Below are 19,761 nucleotides of genomic sequence, written 5' to 3' on the forward strand. Positions count from 1 at the left end.
GACCACACCCTCACCATGTGTCTGCTCCGCCCTCTCAGACCACCTTCTTTCTGTCTCCTTCCAACATGTGGAAGCTTCAATAAAGCATTAATCTCAGCAGGAAGCTGGAAACCCACATTTTAGCAGGAAGCTGGAAACAGAGGGCTAAGCACGATGTTTTCTGTAACTCTAGGAGTCCAGGACGAGAATATCAGACCAGGAACAGGACAGGGAACGGCACTGACTATGTTTACATGCAGAGTTTAATCGGACTCGGCTCATAGTTCGGTTGTCTCCACTAATCGGACTTCTCTCCTCGTCCCAGCTTACGTGCTGCTGAGAGAATAGAATTATTGACGGGAATGCGTCCTCCTCCCCCACACTAGGGGGCGATATGAGTCTTTCCAGCGTGTTAAATTACGGTTAACCTCTTTTGCCGCACAATGACAAAACAACTGGAGCGACACAACACCGGTGTTGTGTCCGTACTGGTCTTCAATTTAACCAGTTACAGCTACAGATGCGTCACCGTCAGCGGATTGGTCAGACATTCACAACGCAACACACAACGTATTACCGGGCGATTGTACTGTCCAAGCCCACATCTACCACTGTGAATATGCGCTTGTAGTGAGCGCTATCTATCAGCTGTCCGCCTCTGTGCGCTACAGACTCACAGCTAGCACCGCTTTCTGCGGGTGTCAGTGAATGAAGTCAGCGTCCAGGTCTCATTTTGATTTGGGCTGCCTGAGACAACTGGTTTCCCTCGGCCATCACGTTGTCCTCACTTTTCACTGTTCACACTGCACACTGGTCTCTGGATGGTTGCGGGTGACTGTGCCGCGTCTGCAGGCAGCCGGATGAAAATCAGGGCACTTCAACCAACAATGGGGCCATTCAAGGCTCATTCAATTGTCAAGAGGAGAACAGGCCAATTAACGCCCCCCCCCCCCCCCCCCCCGCCTCATTGTCACCACCTCCAGTATCATTTACATTGATTTACACTGATAACAGCGAGCACACACACACACACACACACACACACTGAGCGTTGGAGAAACTCCTCCATCTTTTTGCCCGGAAACAATGGGAACTCCTCAGCCTGCTCTGCGTCCAGAGAACTAAAACATTTCAAGGGTGCACCAGGAGAGCGCCAGTGGTTCCCTCCAGGAAGCAAAGCCAGCGAAGAGCCGCTGGGGCCAGGCGCAGGTTGACACAGCCGCTGAGTCACCGGCGATACAGCAGGAATGTTTCTCTTTGTACACTCAATATTTGTCTAAATGCTGCGAATTTTTTTGCATCTTGGTCATCCTGGTATTTTCTCTCTTTGCACTTTTTCACCCTCCACCACTGAAGCTCACAGCGGCACTCCTCTGGAAACCACGCGCTTTCATAGATGTGTTGAGCGTTGTTACTCTACACTTTCTGTCTTGTTATATTGTGTTGTCATTAACGCGTGAAACATGTGGGCATACCAAAGCATCTTCCTATCAACCTGTATTATTATTTTACTGATGAAATGGCTCTCATAAACCTGAACCTGAATAAACCTGAACCTGATTCCCATCATGCACTGCTTAAAGCAGGCAGATGGAGGCCAGCCTGCAGCTGCCTGTGGTTTTCAGACCGGGCTGTTCAGACACAGAGAGCGCCCCCCTCGGGGCACAAAGGAGTACTAAAAAAATGAAATAATATTTCTCAGACATCCAGCAGAACTGTGTCAGAGGTCGTGACTCATGCAGGAGTCCAGGATGCCGCACCCTCCTAACCCCACGTCACCGGCGGCTCCGTGTCTCCTCGGCAACGCCACAAACGGCCCGAGGTTGTGAAAAGCCGCGTGATAAAATGTTGCTTCATCGTGCGTTTGATTCACGACGGGGCGGCGTCGAATCAAAATGAAAGCGGGCGGAGGAGTCCGAGGCCCCGCGACAAACTACAGACTCTTTTTTTTGGCTCTGCTGGCTCATCGTATGCGTGAAGCAACATGTGGTGTGAAAGAGTCTCCCGTTACCCGCTGGGGCCCGAGAGCCCGAGTGACAAAGAGTGAGGCAGAGGGGCAGCGAAGTCCCCTGGTTTATCTGGAGGAAGAATTAAGTCTTGGCCCGCCATCTGCTTCAGCCGGCGCTGCTCTTTCAAAGTCCTCCGCTCTTTTTTTTTTGTTTCCTGCGCTAAATGGTTCCTAATCCTCTTCCAAAATTAAATTCCTCGTCTTCTTTTCTTTCCTTCTGTGTCCCCCCGCGGAGTCGCGGTGCTTTCACGTCCACAATGAAGTTCTTGTGCACGTTTCATACTTGGGTAATGAAAATGACAGGCCGTCCAAACGCAGCGGGCAGTGCGGCGCTTGTGTTCAGCGTCGGCCGACCAAACTGCACGGCGTTGGGGGCCGACCTATCAGGAAACTAAGCAGTGAGATCCTCCACGTGAAGACGTGAAGAAGTGGCACCGCTGTGACTTTCCTGCACGCGGCCACTTCACGCGCTTCAACAGCTTCATCGTGTTTAAATCAATTGTGTCTGCCTTGCTGGGCCCACACCCACGACCTCAGACACACAAACACATTAGCATAATGAATGCAGCATGCTGAGAGGGGCTGCATGCAGGGCAAAGCGGGATGAGCCGGGATGAAGCAGGCAGCACTTTTAATATTCAGCAGTTGCAGGAGGGGTTCCTCAGAGGGACGAGTGACGTGCGAACCACTCGGGCACCAGGGAAGAGGAACAGAAAAAAAAAGAAGGTTGACCAAGGTTGCCTTTTTTTTCCCAGCAGCGGAAATTATTTATCGGGTAAATCCACGAGCGAGGGAGTCAGAAAAGGAGCCAGTTTTACACTTGACTGCACTTCAATTCCGCTGCGGAGGAGTTTGCACCAAATGTTGCAGGTCGGCCTTTTTGTTGACACAACAACAACAACGTGCAGGTGCCTCACGAGCTGCACACGTTTCCAAAAGCGGCTGCAGTCCTTTGATAACGCCGCCGCCCTGCCGGACCCGCTGGTGATGTCACGGCCCACTTCACCTCCACGTGTGCAGCATCTGCGGACTTATTTTATGCTTCTCCATCAAAACGCGGACACATTGTGAAGCTGTAAGGTGGAGCAACTCAATGCATGCTCATGCGTCACCGCCGCGTGAGCATTTGCGTTGCAAACAAGAGCCAACGTAATGGATTGCGGCCTGACGCGCTCCACAACATTCAATGGAAACACCTGCAAATCGCGACTGAACTTGAAATATCGCTTTTATTTCGCCAAAAAAACTGCGATGCAAACGCAGGTTGTGACCTTCAAGTAGATTGAGGAGAAGCCAGGAAGAGAAAAGAAAGCCAGTTTCTTCCCACTGCAGGAGCCGGCGACAGGCTCGCTGGAGGAGAGGCCCAGGGCCCACTCAGGAATCACTTCACGAGATCAGCACGCCCTGCTGTGTCAACAGCTTCCTGTTGTATGACAACAGCACCGACTCGTTCAATCAGGGAGGATTAGATGGAGGAAGCGTTTGGCCGGGTGCGGGACTTCCAAACAGCGTCGGCCCGGTTTCCCTGTTCGCCAGGCTCAGCCGCTGATAAGCTTGTGTACAAGGAAAGAGAAATGCTGCCATTTCTTATCAGAGCGTGGCTTTTTACAGTATGCGTCTCTTCCACTTGAACCTTGGCTCACACAGCAGCGCATTCACTCCCCAAAGTGTTTTCTCAGTGCTTCTTCCTCCTCTTGCTCTCGACTGACATGGGAACCGGGGGTTTAAATTACAGCTCTTTACAGTGCGGGTGGATCATTAACTGGCTAACGAGAGGCACGGCGGGACAAAAAAATCCCTCTTTTCAACGTGCAACCCAGTCTGGTTGTAGTATTGCAGACTTTTCTGGCGGATTCTCAGATACAAGCAAGGTATTTTGCCTTTTTTAGGAATCAAATCTTACTCAGTACAGCTGAAATCTGAGCGGCTGCACAGAGATTTGCAAGGCAGCATTTTGGATGTAAAAAAACAAACAAACTTCAACACGAAAACGACCAAACCCAGAGGCGACTGGGTGATACGTGAGTGGGAGGAGCCAAGCAGCTCACACACACCAACCTTTCTGGGCTTGAGTTTGTCCTGCTGGTCGTACTGGCCGATGCCTTTGTAGCTCACTCCCAGCCACCACGGCAGCTCTTGCTTGTCCTGCATGAGAGCACATGCACACACACACACACACACACATGCGTAAATAAACAGACACACACACACCTCACCACCGCTCATTAGAGCTTGCTTTAACAGTGGGAGTTTAAGGAAAAAAAAGAGGGGCAATTACCCCATTAAGCTCCTTTAAATGTGTGTGAGACTGACTGAGTCATTTGAGCGCAACTCTTTGATCTTTACACACACCTTGAATTAATCACGCCGGCCTGGAAAAGTTTGTGGATGTGGCTGAACGTGAGGAAAGTTGAGGGAATCAATTAAAACCAGCTCAACTAAATGCACCCTAAAAAAAAATGACTGGGTTCCAGACTTTCCTTTAAAATCATTAAAAGCGTTTTGTTTTCTCATTCACCAGAGCCACAAAGTTCTGTTTTGTCTCTCAGAGGAAATGCTAAAAAATCCTGAATTCAAACTGAGGAGATAAAATAAAGTTTATTGCTGCATGTTTGATAAGAGGCAGTGAAACAAAAAAAGCCAGGCGAGCGTTCAAAGGTGAAGCTTCTGTGTGAGTCAGGCACCACTCTCACCTTCACTGGGTAGTAATGGACTCCATATGTGGGCAGAGACTCCACCAGGGCCAAGTACCTTGAGAGCGGAGGGAGGGACACAGGTTAGCTGGGAGCGCTGCCACGCACGCACACTTCATCACTGTCACTCCCGAGCGGGGATTAAAGCTACAGCTGTTGACAAGCCACACTCATTTACAGCGAGAAGCCCATCGATTCGTTCGGAGGCCGTGACGGAGCCCATTGATCGCTTCGAGGGCAAAGTCGATCCGACAGTGAACGACCCCGGGGGTCTCGGACTCGCTGTCACGTAGGGTTGCTGGAGTGGGAGTCCAGTTCGTCACTGTTGTGCAAAAGTTCTTCCCATCTTGAAGTTAAAATGAATGTCTTCTAAACACGCAAAAGTTTCAAGAGCGACACCAATTTTAGCAGGAGGTTGTAAACAGAGGGCTAAATGCGCTGCTTTCTGCTGTGTCAAGGATAAAAACAGCTGATATCATACAGAACCTCTCAAACTTAATGGTGCTGTACCTGCTGTGAAGACCCAAAGTCCACATTAACTGCAAATAGGAGGAAATCATATTCAAAACTCACAGCACGCAACGCAGCTAATTATTACCCCCCCCCCCTCCCGGCCCCCCTCCTCATGCTGCACATAAAGGGAGGCACACACGTTTTAATGGGGCCAGGGTGCTATAAATAATATTCATATGACTGCATTCAGAGTAGCGCCTCCTGGCTCAGACCTGCCTCACCGCAGATATAATGTCACTTTTAACGCTCAATTTGCAGAGATATACCGAGGCTAAAAATCCAATTTGGTCTCATAATTTGGTTTCCTCTGGGGAGATGATGATAAAAAAAAAAAATAAAAAAAAATCACAGACTCAGCAGAACTCGCGCAGGCCCAGAATAAAACACAGTTGGACTGGTGCGCTGGCAGCGGCTCGTCTATTGACACATTCTGCCATGTGACCACCGCCACAAGAGTAAACAGGAAGAGCGCCGGCACAGGAGCCGTTTTCAACTTACTGCACAATGGCCTGTCCTCTGGTCAGCCCCGTCAGCTTCCTGTAATGTTCAATCACTTTGTCCTCGCTGCAAGCAGATGGACAGATAAAACATTTAATGAGTTACTCATAAAACGTAACACATTCCAGCAGCAGCAGCAGCAGCAGCAGAGGGAATGGTGGGAGCTCCTGTTCTCGGACGCACTCTCACACTACGGTGGCCTGCCGGGTCTCCCCTCCTCTCCTGCGAATGCATCCCATTCACTTCCCCATTGTGATCATCTGTTTTTTTTTTAAATAGCGTAGTGAATCTGCAAACTCACTGAGACTGACGTGCACGTGCTCACCCTCAAAATCCCAGAAGACTATAATTTTAATATGGATATTAGAGCGACGCTTTCACATGAGAAGTGGCAGCAGTGGCAGCGGCCTTGGATGAGCACTGAGCCGCAGCGTGGGGAAGCAGGGAGGCAGGGAGGGAAGCACGACGATCCTCCGAGATGAGCTGCGGAGCTCAGAGCAACTTCATCAGGACTAATGGATAAACAAAATTAGCTCAACCCGGGCTTTTAAAAATCCAATAACAGGAGGGTAACATTTAGTCCAACAGCAGGCTGTTTGCAATCAGGGTGAGACGTCGCTTGTGTCTTTACAGGGAAGAAACTTCTCCTAAAGTGACGGTACCAGTGGGCCTTTTTTTTTTTTTTTTTACATGTCTGAATTCTGGCAGATGAACCGTAAAAGCCTAAAAGCCTCGACTGTGAATTGCTTTCACTGAACCGAGTCATGCAGGACCAAGAGAGGCCGGGCGACACTTCCTCATTAAGAAGAAGAGCAGAGAGAGTCGCCGAGGCTGTTCGGGTGGCGGGTGAACCTACCAGTAGTTGAGAGACGGGTGCTCCCTCAGGACTGGGGTGGGCAGCAGGGGGAGCTGCTTCAAATCCGATCTGGTCGACTCGGCGCTGTAAGAAGAAGAAAAAAAGACTTTGGGTCAAACTTTGAGACGGATCCTCTCCGTCCTGCGGTCGAGATGGTGAAGCTCCTCGGTGCTCCAGGCCGTATGGAAGGGAAGGTGGATGTTTACATGAGAAGCTCGATGCAGAGACTATAAATATGTGCAGAGCATTTCTCCACATGTTTTCACGGTGTGGTTTGAATCTCTGTCTCTGGGCACGAGCACAGTTACTCACGCAGAACCTCAGAAATGTGCAGCGTCAGGACTTTTTTTTTCCATCCTTCTTATCTATAAAGGCTGGAGCTGCTGCCAAGACAGCACTTGGGCTTCACTCAAGTTGTTCCACAATTCATTTGTCAGAGCAAACATGGCCAGGCTTAAAAAATTATAATCAGGAAATGCTGGAAAGCACTGCAAGTTGGCTTTTCAGGAATCTATGAAAAGATTTTCTTTAGGATGCGAATGTTGGTCACCAAGTGGCAAAGTGATGAACTTGTGGCTGCGTTTCCATCAGTTTTTCACAAAATAAAAGCGATGTTTCTAAAACTTTAACAAAGAACAATTGGTTTGCAGGTGTTTTTATTGAATGGTCTGAAGCACATAAGCTGTAACTCTCGTCAAATCTCGTCCCACGAGACCCCACTGTGAGGACAATGCAGGTACAAAAACAGTTTATTATTGTAATGTTTAGCTTTTGCACAATTCTAGGGGAAAACACAGCTACTGGCTGGCCATATGATTATCTGGGGCTGGTATGTATGGTTGAAACATAATAAAATGAGTTTGTCACTCATGCAACTGTAAAACAAACTGCCAAAAATGTTAAGTGAGGCTTCCAGAGGAACTGGAGGTGCCTCCTGTGTCTTTTGTCCCTGTGAAGGTCCATGACAGCCGACCGTGAGTCACACCAGCATCACGCGACTCTGCTGGACTCAACAGGCTCAGGGCTGACTGATGAGGCAGTGGAGACCCAAACAAAAGCCCTTCACACGGACTCAGCCGCTTCCGGCTGGTCGTGAAGGTCTACCAACTACAACAATAAAATAACGGAATGGACACAGGGCGTGAAAGGCCAATATCCATTAGGGCCTCAACATGATTTCCAACAACATCAACCAAAGCGGTCGTCTTTAGCAATAATGGAATTTAACAGCTGCTGACACGGGACTTGGGACATGGTGATCCAGTTATCTGGAGCAGCTGAGGAGACACGACGAGGGGAAGGAAGGAGCAGCAACGAGCAGCACTTTCCCCTCCGCCGGTAGCTGCGTCTCCGAGGTTGAGTGGCTTCTGCTGCCACGGCACGACGCCTCACGTTTGATGGGCCACGTTTTACGGCATTGTCGGGGCGATCCGCTCTGCGGCCGCGCTGCTCAGTCAGCAAACCTGGAAGTCATTAGCGTGTGGGGTTATCTCGTGCAGGCCTGCAGCGAGGCGGCCCTCCTTCCACCCGTGCAGCGGCCCAGCCCAGCCCAGCCCAGCTCAGCCCAGCCCAGCCTAGCCCTGCCAGCACGGCCTGCAGGGGCCTCCCAGTGTGGGAGAGATAGTACTCATGTGTCAGCTATTCCACGGGGGCCGAGACATCGTGACTGTGGAGGGAGCTCAATGAAAGGGTCGGCGCTGTGAATAAACCACTAACTATAGGCTGCACCTGCAAATAGAACTGAGGGCTGCATCGACTGGGGTGTAAAAACGCTTCCTCTGGGCACAATCAGGACGCGGGAGGACAATGAGTTTATCCGGTCTGATCTGAAATCGCTGGCGGTTAATCTAGAGCGGCGCACACAACAAACAGAGCTTTAATTAAAACTCAACAGAAGAAATGCGCCAGTCCAGCTCTTTTGTTATTGCAGAGCAATTCTAGCGCATCACCTTCAGTTGCAGATTATGGCTGGAGAAAAAAAAAAAAAGATGTGTGAATTCAGATTCAGTTTTAATGAGGGCGGAGAGCAGAAACACAGACGCAGCGAGCGCAGTTTGCCAACACGGGAACTGCGTGGAGGTCCTGACGGTGCCTTAATTCAAGGCACAGCGGGAGGCCGGTGCACACCGCCACAACAACATGACCGCAGCGAGTCCTCCTGACGCCAACCTGTCTGCTATTGGACGGCGGCTCGGGCTCATCCTTCTTAAGGCGGCCGGGCGAAGAAGAAAGAGGAGGAGGAGGAGGAGGACGAGGAGGAGGACGAGGAGGTCTCTGACTCCTCCGCCGCTAATCTCACTGCTCCAGGGGCCGTTGCAGAGATAGCGTTGAGGAGACACATTAGTATTATATGCTTTATGAGGGGGATTCAAAAGGCGGGACTTGGAGATAAAACACAGTGCAGACAGGCTTAAGAAGGAGTGCCGCAGGGCACTGGATGATATGTAGATACAATAACAGCATTTCGCCAGGGTCAGTGTTTTGGTTGAGTTGGAGGAGGCCGGAGGAAAAACTCTGCCTGGGGTTTTTAACACAACGGCAAAAGTGAACTGCGAGGCTCGCTGAATAAATGTTGAATCAAGAGAAGAGGCCTGCTTGGTCTGGACGCACGCCTGCTCCTCTGTGATCAGCCCAGATCTGTTGGCAGGTTGTCTTTTATTGTGCTTTCATACTTGGGACAGACTGCAGCCCATCCCCACACCCACCCACACCAGCGAAAAGTTCACGCTGCATTCCCCACCCGGGGCTCAAGACGGGTTTGGAAATCAAACAGGCTGAGAGGCTCCATTCATGTGCGAGCTGCAGCGAATAATAAATAACACGTATCAGGTCAATCCTGCCTGGAACTAATGGGGCACCTAATGAGCACGGGCAGACGCAGCCAAACTCTGCCGTCTCTACTTTTTTTCTGCTGCACGGGGGACAAAAGCAGGAGACGAGCTGCTACGCTGCATTTTCAGCACGGCGTCCGCGGCCATTCAGAGAGTACGGCCACAAATACTTGCATAGCACAAATCTTTGTGTTTGCATAATGGATGGAGGGAGGCCAACGCACAGGTTGTGCAGCTCCAACCTGTCCGGCCACTCGCTCAGACAGACTATTGTGTACTAAAGGCAGCACATGGCCTTCAATCCTGAGGCTGGCTCACAAAACAACATACCTTATCGGCAGGTCGAGCCTCTGAAAACACAGCCCACTATGAAAACATGACCTCCTCTGGTTAGCAGATTACCGAGGTTTCCACCGGTGTGACTGCAAACACTGCGTACACAAAGCGTCGAGTGTTTGGATAAGTTTCACCGGACTTTACGGTAAGACTTGATATCAGAAGGAGATAAAAAAACACACGCACATTGGCTGCATCTGTTATCGCACCTTGCCAGAGCAGCAACAACAAGCACTCTGATTTTTCAATGTGATGTTTCTTGAACCATGTGGGTGGCGCTCGGCCAGCAGGGGTCGAGTTCAATGTCCCATGGAGCTGAATGTTGCCACTTATTAACTGAGGAACGTCCAAATAAAATCTGAGTTTTACATTAACTAGCGAACCAGTGATGCACACGGCCACAGAGTATAGTTAGCGTCACGTGGGGTGAAGAAACCATAATATGAACAGACTGGCATTTCACGTCAACTATTATATATATAACCAACAACAACAACAACAACAACAACAACAACAACACAATGATATAATTGAGTGAAGTATTCTTACCTGATGAAATCTCCCTTTGCCTCCTACAAAAAAAAAAAGAACGACGCGGTTTATAAAGGCATAATAAGCAAACTGCAGCGCTCTAGATAGAAGATCGTGAATAAGTGTTGAATGTGCAGCAAATTAAAGTAACACGCTCAAAATACCAACACGCTAAACTTGGCTACAGTTAAAGTCTTAACTGCAGGGTTTTTTTTTTTTTTGTTTTGTTTTTTTCAATGTTATAGTCTTTAGGTTAACTTTATTTCAACTTGGGCAGCCAGCAGTGTGATCCGAGGTGAGAGGAGGAGGGGGGGGGGGGGGGGGGGGCATCACTTTTCAAATGTCGCGTCTTCATTCACATTAAAGAGGAGGGAGGGGGAGGGGAGGAGGAGGAGGAGGAGGTGTGTAGAGTCTTCGGGCTAATGTCAGAGAACCAAAGCCTGCGACACGCTCCCGATTCTTCTTACCTGCAATGCGAAGGCTGCTAACTTGAAAACATTGTCGCTCTGCACTTCGATGGTCTCCTGGTGTTAAAAACAGAGGGTCGGGGGAAGAAGAGAAAAATATCCACGGTTAGGATTCTAACGGCAGCAAACACGCGCGCGCACACGTACAAGGCGCAGATTGTCCGACACACTTGACTTGAGAGCAAATCTTCCTCCCCGTCCCGTACCTCGGTCCCACCGTTACCGACGGAACCACTGCACCGATGCGAGGGAGGCAGGCGAGGACGAGGCGGGCTGCTGTCAACTGTCCGCGTAGAGCTCTTGAACACTTACTTTTTCCCAAACCACGGCGTCGCTGCGTTGCGCAAAGTTAGCAGAAGAAACAAACGAGCGCCGTGAAAACTTACAGACTTACAGAACTTTTAGCGAGAGGAGGTCCCCCCCACGCCCCCTAGTCAAATGGAGGTGGTACGGCCCAGAAAGCAGGTTCAACAGTCTCCGTCTCCCATGGCGACCGTTCGGCTCTCCCCCGCGAAAAAAAAAAAAAAAAACAGAAACGGCACTGCAACGTATGATCGCGCGTTGCGTTCACGTACACCCCGTATTACTCAAATGCGCCTTACAAACGTTTGGGGTTTGACCTGATGTTACGAAAAGCACGGATTTTTTATTTTTTATTTTTTTAATGCGACGGTTACTCACCTAGCATTACAGAGGTGCATTCACACTCGAACCAAACACAGTGTCTTCGAAATAATAAACGCGAATCCTATATTTAAACCTCAACTTTCTACTTATGCAAGCAAGATAAGTGTATTGATGAAATTGCTTTTCATTTTCTACCACTCGCATTGTTATAAGTTACAAAGTAGATGGAAAATCCAAACGTCATTTCTGGGAATGTCAAAACATAGCAAACAATTATGGATTCCAACACGTAACAGTCAAAGCAAAAAAAAAAAAAAAAAAAAATCATGACAGGAAAAAAGACAGAAAGGAATGCCAGAATAAAATTCGCATACAATCAACACGTGCGCTTAGATTCTAGACACTTACATTGAACACTAAGGATTTAGCGTTCAGGAAAAACAGCTCCACCGTTGTGTTCTCCTTGAGGTACGTGATCTTCTCAATATAAAACCTGTGCAGAGTTTTTAAGGCGAGAAGCATCACTTGAAACGCACCATCAACACATTTCCCGCGGACAATCGTCACTTTAACTGTGTTTCACTACCGCCACCTGCTGGTCAGGAGAAAGCATGTTGCAGCCTCAAGTGCCAATTTCTTGTTTTAACACACGGGAGTTAAAACACACCGACTTTTTTTTTTTTTTTTTAGGTTGGGGGTGTTCATAAGATCACAGTGCAGCTGTGAGGAATAATACACGCTATTTTCTATTTTTCCACGTAAGGCAACCATTTTGCATCCCATCACTTACCTCACGAGGAACTTGAGTTCCAGAGGCCCTGAGGTCTTGGAGAAGTCATGATCAAGGACTTTGCGATCCAGCTGGAGCCAGTTATGCTGACCACTGGGCAGGAATACAAAAATAAGTCACGTTTTGATATATAGGTGTCAAATTATTTTTTCTTTCTCCTTCTCTAAAACTTCTGCAAACAGCAATGGATCTAAATCAACTATTTTAATTAAAATAAAACACATGCATCACTTTTTAACCTCCTCTCTCCCCCCCGCCAAAAACTCCCCTAAAAAATACTTACATGCCATCTATGAAGCTGAGTCCAAAATATTCCTTCTCTTTGAGGTTAAAATGAGAGGCCACAAGATCCAGTAGCTCACGAGACAAGAGCTTGGGCTGGAGGGTAGAGATCCAAACAGAAGAGTTCAGAGAAGGTTGTTTGTGTATTTAGTGCATTATGAAAAGAGGCAGAGAAAAGAAACAAATGTCTTGTTGATATTCACTAAACATTCAACCAAGAACAAATTAATAAAACAGACATGGCCTGATATGAGCTCAGCGGAAACAAGATTAGCTCTTGCTCACCGTGACTGATGAGACAAATCACACATTTCTGCACAACTCTGGTGATTCAGTGTAAGTCTCGGTGGGTACATGGCAGCATTTTTATGAGGAAAATGTCTCGCACCTGAACCAGCAGCTCCAGCTTCCTGTCATCCAGGAGATTAATCTGACACTGCCGGCCCTCGGTCATCTGCAGGAAGACAGATAACATTAGACGTGGCGATGCCTGAATAATGACTCAGTCGCTCTAAAAGTTCCCGGCCTTTAAACTCCAAGTAGGGTCTCCTCTGTTCTGGCCTGGGGTTAAAAAAAAAACAAAACAGTTTTCTCTTTCTCTCAGCCAACGGTGACTCATCTCCCTGTCATGTTCGGCTTTGTGCTGAATGAATAGGTAAGAGGAGCCACAAGGCAAGCGTTCCACATGGGACCCACACGCACAACACATCAAAGCTTCTGTGAGAACGTCTTCTGTATTTGTTAAAAGTGTAAAATTAGTGGAAGGAAGAGTGTTTCAGTGCTTTATGAGTCATGAGCACAGAGTCGCTCTGTACTTCCACACATCCTTCCTTTGCACCAACACTGTCTGGTAAAAGAAAAACTCCCTGCCACCAGACGACGATTTCCTCTGTGGTTGAGAAATGAAAGTGAAAAAGACAAAGCGCTGCAGCGTACTCCAATGGAAATGAAAACACTAATCACGGCTGCATTGTTTAAGATGAATGCCTGTGAGTTTCAATAGTTCACACTCAGCAGAAACGGCCATCAGAGCGGGACGAGGGATGGCGACAAACTTGAATCAGGCCCTGGTTTATTGTGTTGAGCTGCTGACCACATCTGAAACTCCAACAGCCATGTTGTAAAATGTTTTTGATTTTTTTTAAAGAATAATTTTAACAATACTGTGCCTTTAATGACACTGATGCTGAGGCAAATAAAACCGAGCAACAATTTAAGATTGATGACAAAATGAAAAAAAGGGTTTCATTTGCAGTCACGCTAATTCGTAGTGTCTTCTGTAACAGGGCAGGGGCTCCATGTCTCTGCGCCGCAGAAGAGCAAAGTTTCCTACTTTGTCAACACCTACATAAACACCTACACGGACCCTTAAAACACTTATTCCTGAGCTGCCCAGAGCACTGGAGCTTCACAGCGACGCCCTGATGGTGGATGGAAAGAGAAAAGAAAGGTCGTGACCGTGTGTCAGGGAGGTCATCCCCCTCCAGCCCTGTCATTATGACCCTGATGGCGCTCCAGTCATGTGACCGGCCTACTGACCTGCGAGGCTGACCCGGCCCCCGCCCTGCAGCTCTAACACCACGTACAGAGGAGACGCAGCAAAGCTGTCGTCCACCGACAGCAGCCGCTGCACAGCACTGAAGTAAAAGGTCCCTGTCGTCTATTTACTGGACTCCACAGAAGAAGCCCAGCATGATTAATTATAGCAAAACACAGAAGTTATCGATTAACCCGGTGTTTCCTTTGATTAACACATCAATCAAACATTTGTATATCCAACAAAAAACGTGAAAGGGGATCTGAATGCTCGTCACACGTTTGTCTTACAATTTCAAATACGAAATGCTCTCTAACTTCAGAGAGTGAGTCAGCTGTGGGAAAATCAGCTGTGAGAGTTCAGGCCACTCGGTCTCAGGAGACAACGGACGGCAGTTTACTGGAGGAGAGACAGAAAAGCAAAAAGAAGAACGCAAACATCAAGCTGGAGCTGAGGAAGGGCGCGTTCACACACACACAGACACACACACACACACACACACACACACACACACACACACACACACACACACACACACACACACACACACACACACACACACACACAAAGTGCAGGTGTTCCTGCTATAGTTGAGCCTTTCAAGAACAACTTTTCAAAGTCTGGGAAGAGACGGTGGGATCAAACGGCCGGTCATGCTGCTCTCTAATAACAACCACATGTACTTCAGGGGAGGAGGGAAGGTGGGGGGCGTCGTTAAAGATCAGACCCACCGTGCTCCTGCATCTTCACGTCAGCGTAAAAAATAAACACATGCATACGCTAATGAGCCGCATCAGCAGAGACGTCACTGTGCGGAAAGCTCCATTAGACCATCTCCATCCATCCATCCATCCATCCATCGTCTACACCCTCTTCCTCTGCACTCAGGGTCTTGGGGTCTGCTGCAGCCTGACCCAGCTGTCATCGTCTCCATCAGATCAAAGCTATTTTAACCAGGGGAATTCAGTCTCTATCCGCCGCTCCTACCTGGTAGCACTTCCCAATCCCGAACCACGCTTCCAGGAGGCGTCTGCACGGCGTCAGGCCCTGGTGCCACCAGTGCCCCCAGGTCTGGTGCGCCATGCTCCAAACCAGCTGGCTGCCCGACGCCACCAGCTCCTCCATCCCGCGTATGAGCCGCACGGCCATGCCGAGCGTGCCGCTTTCTATCCCTCGGACCGCGGCCACACTGAAGGGGTGTCTTTGTTCGTCCTCCCTGCCGGCCGGAGCGACGAGCTGACGGCTGCGTCCGAGCGACTTGTGTCTGGCCCAGCTGATGTGATGTCAGGGGGAGTCGCTCAGCGCTCTGGAGAGGCTGGAGTGGAGCAGCACAACGCCCCAGACTGGGTCCTGGGCCGCCGTCCAAGACGCTGCCTCATAGAGTTGAGGGGAGGGCAGGACAGAACCACGAGGCCTGGGCTGCACAGGCTCCGTCTCCATTCACGTAAACAACCCTTGTGTACAAACAAGCCTTTGGTGGAAACCAACCCTCAGCCGGCCAATTGACTGACTGCTTAAAGTCAGGAAATACTTTCCTCAATGACTCACAAGAGCGTAACAGCAAGAAAAAGAAACAAAAACAAAAGCTTTTGTTTTTGTTCAACCAACCGCTTTGTTCTCTTTGTGTGAAATGTGCAGCAAAAATATGCTGGTTTCTAGAAAACGCCGGCAGCCCGCTATCTGGAGATTTTTTATTGGGTTGTTGACGTTGGGCCTCATTGTGTGAAAACGGGAGTGGGAACGGTCACTTTGTCCAGGGTGTGGGAGCTATTTCCTGAGCAGACCAGACATCCCCGCCCTCACTCTTTTCTGCAGAAAAAAAAACCATCAGGAGCTGTTTGGAGGGGAGACGGCGAAACAGCACAAACAAATAAAAACAACTTAGAGGAGCAAAAAACAACCTGGGGGGCGAGGGAGGGTTGGGGGGCGGGTTCCTGTCTCCCTCCTGATTCTGACAACATCTAGCAGAGCGACGATGAAGGAGAGGAGGAGGAGGAGGAGGAAGAGGAGGAGAAGTGTTTATCTGGTGACCTTCATCTGGCAACGGCGCCCCCCTCTGCCAGCTGTTTACGAGACCCCACTTTTCCCGGAACACTCGTGGCGTGGCAATCAAATGTGGCGGCGGCGTTTTCGCTGAACACCATGATGGCAACGATGTCACACCACCAGGCACACGGCGTCCTGTGTTCCAGTGCAGGGGACTGACGTCAGGCCAGAGCAGCGCTGCGCAGGCCTGAGCGGTGCCGCCGCTGCAGCTGCTGCACTCACAACACGCGGCAGCACGTCCACACGCACCTAATTGATTCTGGGCATCACGCAGCGATGCGTGTGCGATCGTGAATCCGCTGCGTGTAATTATGTTGTCAGTATGCAGCCAGTGAACTGACGACTACACGTGGACAGCTGCTGTGTTCGGGCTTTTTTGGTAAAAAAAAAATATTAAAAAAAAATACTTTGAAGACAATTTTACATATCAGTGCAGTTTTAATACAGTTGGATGAAACACCTGCTGTACATTAGACACAGTTACACTAAAGGGCTGATTTACTAAGATCCAAAAATAAGGGGTGCTACACTGCTTGTGCACGCTCCTGGAGTGCAAGTCTTGTTGGTTTGCGTGTTGCGGTTGATCGACTGAGATTGCATGAGTAAATGCCAGAATGTGCAGAAGTGGTGGGGACCACCTGATTTAAACGAGGGCTTTGCGCCCGATGCACCTGAACTGAGTGCAGGAAGCGGTGCAGCTGCACCAACATGGACTTGCTGAGCATCGTCTATGGACGAGTGCAATAAAATGCTGTTTTCTCTTTTATTTCTGCTGTGAATCCACTCGTTTGTTTGAGAAGAGTTAACTAAAACAGTTTGGGATTTGTAGGACATTAACAGTCAGTCAAAAAACGTACAAGACACACGTGCGCCATGGAGCAAGGTGAGAATCACGGTTTTCAAATGTGAAATCCACACAGACAGCTGAGGAAAAATCTCACATTCGGTTTTGACACCACACGATTTCTGGCATTCTACGTGGTTACAGTGCATTTAGACATGGTAATGACACAAACCTTGTCATGAGCTGATGCCATACAATTGAGATTCTTGGCGCTGCCAAGAATGAGTCCTGTCCAAGTGAGTTGGAAAGCTCTCAGAGTGGGTTACACTGCCAATGTTGCTGTATTCCACAGTGAGATGTGCGTGTGTGGAACGCACCTTCACAGTAGTGCAGTAGTGCCAGGACGGCACAATATGGACAATGATAAAATGATCTGCCAACATTCTGCTATTAAAGACATGGAATTATGAATGATTTTTAAAGTGAGACTGCACATAGTTGTTTGTATGCAGCATGAAACCAAAATAAACAGAGGTCATGTTTCAGCGTGAGGGCATGTGGGCTTGGTCCCGACAGCAGCACATAGCGGTGAACACATGTATACACACGCACGCGCGCACACACACACACACACACACGCACACAGACGTTTCAGCATATGCCAAATGCCTGCAGGCCAGAGATAATCCCAGACGATTTCCCTGCATTACACTGTGAGGGGGTCAGTGGGGTGAAGACGAGCTCGGCTGCGATCAATCTGAGGGGGTCTTCAAGCGCCGAGGGTGGACCGGGAGGAGACCAAAGACTGAGTCTATGCAACCAGTCGCCTCGCAGCACCGGCCACACACATTGTTCTCACATATCGCTTTCAATCCCCTCCCAGTCGGCTGGAACGCCGAGGTTTCTCGCAGATCCACCCTGGAAAGTCTGAGTCAGTGTCAGGCGGTCAGAGCACGACCGGGCCAATCAGGATTCTTGGAGGAGAAGGAGGCAGGAGCTGCAGCCATGTAGGTGCAGGGTCCAGTTGGAGATATTTTTACTCTGACGTCCCCTCTCAACTAATTCCAAGCTGACTTCACCCGAAGTGCCACGAAGACCACCTCACATTTACCGAGAGTCTGTTTCCACACGACAGACTGCACTTGGTGTCATCTTCCCTTGTTATCTGTGTGAGGCAGCGCAGAAACAGGAAGCTGCCGCCAGCTCGTAGACGGGGACGGCTACGGCCTGGATGCTGCGGTGCAGTTTGTTTTGTCAGAACCCATCACGACTTCCTCCACTGCTGACTGACTGGCTGGTTTAGAGGATGAACAGCACAGACGGGGCAGGCAAACCGTTTGTCCAATCAGCTTCCTTTTCCAAACAGAGTCCCACGAATTGGTGAAAAAAAAACATCCACCCGGTGTGTCATGTTCTGGAGATCACATAAAAGGCTTGCAATTTAAATTATATACTATAAATGAGTTGGTATTTTTCACTAATTTGACGCACGTCTATATATTGTATATATTTTCTAGTTCCTTTCATCGCATTTCCACTAACTAAGGGAAAATGTGGCTTCCTTGCTGCTCCAGTCGCTGGCAGTGGTTTCTGCTGATGTATAACAACAACTCCAACCCTTAGTCTGTTTTTGTCAGCTATTCCAAGTCGTTTAGTGGAGAAGAAGAAGGCAGATCACGGCAACATAGTGTGTATATGTGTGTGTGTGTGTGTGGTTGGTGGAGGCTTCCAAACCAAACCAAGCGACAGACAGAGCGGCCAGCTGAGCGAGAGTGAAGCAGGACTACAGTATAATCCTCGGCGGGTTTGTCACTTCAAACCCCTTCCAGACAGACTTGATCCACCGCTGGCCGTCTACTGTGGATGAAGGCGGCGGCTTAAAGCGCGGCCGCAGAAATCCTGGAGAAGGCACTTTTGTCTGACGGATGTCGAGGGAAAAAAATCCCTCTGCCTGATGAGTGGGGGTAAGAAGACTTTGGAGCGAAGCCTCGTCAAGGTCTTGAAGGTCTGTTGTTCTCGCAAGAAGGTCGACGGCTGCGCGTAACACGGAAGTCTGCAGACGCGCCACACGCGGCGGGAGTCTGTGAGCGGATTAGACGTGTTTACAGTGGGGGTATCAGTAAGAAGAAGGGATACTAGTGACTCGCAGACAGCCAGCAACACTTCACCATCAGCACGACCTCACAAGAGTGAAAGGAGGAACTTGCTGGAATGTGCTTGTGTGTTTACTACAACACCAACGACCTCAGATCAGTGTTTGGCTGCTTTGCGAAACAGGAACACAGACTTGTGGACACGCACACACACACACACACACACACACACACACACACACACACACACACACACACACACACACGGTGGCCTCTGCTTTGTCTCATCTGCTAACCTGCACATCAGTCCCGCCTGGCACGACATGTCAGCGCCATGACCTCACGCCACGGCTCCTCCCTTTGTGATGTCACTCCAGTGTGACTCCATCTATCAAGTCAGGCCGAGCGCCACACAAAGGCCTCATTCTTTTAAAGCGGTTGGTGTTGTTGTCACCAGCGTCGTCATTGTTGTCTTCTCTCGCTCAGCTGCGAGACAGAGACGTCTACGGAGGCTGGTGACTTGCAGTGGCTCCAAAGAACCAGCAGGTGGGGGAAGTGAGTCTTCCTGACAAGGCACCAGGTGGAAAGATTTAGAGCTGAAGAAGGGTTTCGTGGGTCTGGTGATGTTTGGATGCACCTCCTCAACAGCTTAAAGGCCATTCTTATTTCGAGAGCTGTGTGTTTCAGCACACGCTTTCTGAAAAGTGCAGGGAGCAAAGGAGGTCAAGTTTTCTTGTAATTTGTGGTGAGTTCACTGACAGGATACACACAGTTTATCGCTGCGAAACACTGTCAAGTCTATTTTGCATAACACGGGACCTTTAATGAGCCCAAATCTGCTGAGAATACATGTGGGGCACGACAAGGGCCACTGCTCATCACGGCTCCAC

The 19,761-nt window shown here is 49.3% G+C and overlaps 1 protein-coding gene across 3 annotated transcripts in view; it reads right to left on the minus strand.

Annotated features, from left to right (window-relative positions):
- frmd4ba (FERM domain containing 4Ba) overlaps positions 1-19,761 on the minus strand; it is a 42,711-nt gene that overhangs the window by 11,542 nt on the left and 11,408 nt on the right. The window contains exons 1-11 of one of the 3 annotated variants that reach the window (XM_076047876.1): positions 17,011-17,131; positions 12,800-12,865; positions 12,413-12,507; positions 12,130-12,222; positions 11,748-11,832; positions 10,713-10,769; positions 10,264-10,286; positions 6,548-6,631; positions 5,692-5,757; positions 4,681-4,738; positions 4,046-4,132 (exon numbers count right to left, since the gene is read on the minus strand). In XM_076047876.1, the coding sequence (XP_075903991.1) occupies positions 4,046-4,132; positions 4,681-4,738; positions 5,692-5,757; positions 6,548-6,631; positions 10,264-10,286; positions 10,713-10,769; positions 11,748-11,832; positions 12,130-12,222; positions 12,413-12,507; positions 12,800-12,865; positions 17,011-17,031 (735 nt within the window). In that variant the 5' untranslated portion in view covers positions 17,032-17,131. Of the gene's footprint in view, positions 1-4,045; positions 4,133-4,680; positions 4,739-5,691; positions 5,758-6,547; positions 6,632-10,263; positions 10,287-10,712; positions 10,770-11,747; positions 11,833-12,129; positions 12,223-12,412; positions 12,508-12,799; positions 12,866-14,935; positions 15,182-17,010; positions 17,132-19,761 lie in introns of those variants that run through there. The other 2 variants (XM_076047875.1, XM_076047877.1) reach the window with 2 other exon arrangements.

The sequence above is a fragment of the Nelusetta ayraudi genome, unplaced genomic scaffold (genome assembly GCF_046127955.1).
Source record: "Nelusetta ayraudi isolate G7.1 ecotype Tasmania unplaced genomic scaffold, CSIRO-AGI_Nayr_v1 ptg000096l, whole genome shotgun sequence".
NCBI lineage: Eukaryota > Metazoa > Chordata > Actinopteri > Tetraodontiformes > Monacanthidae > Nelusetta > Nelusetta ayraudi.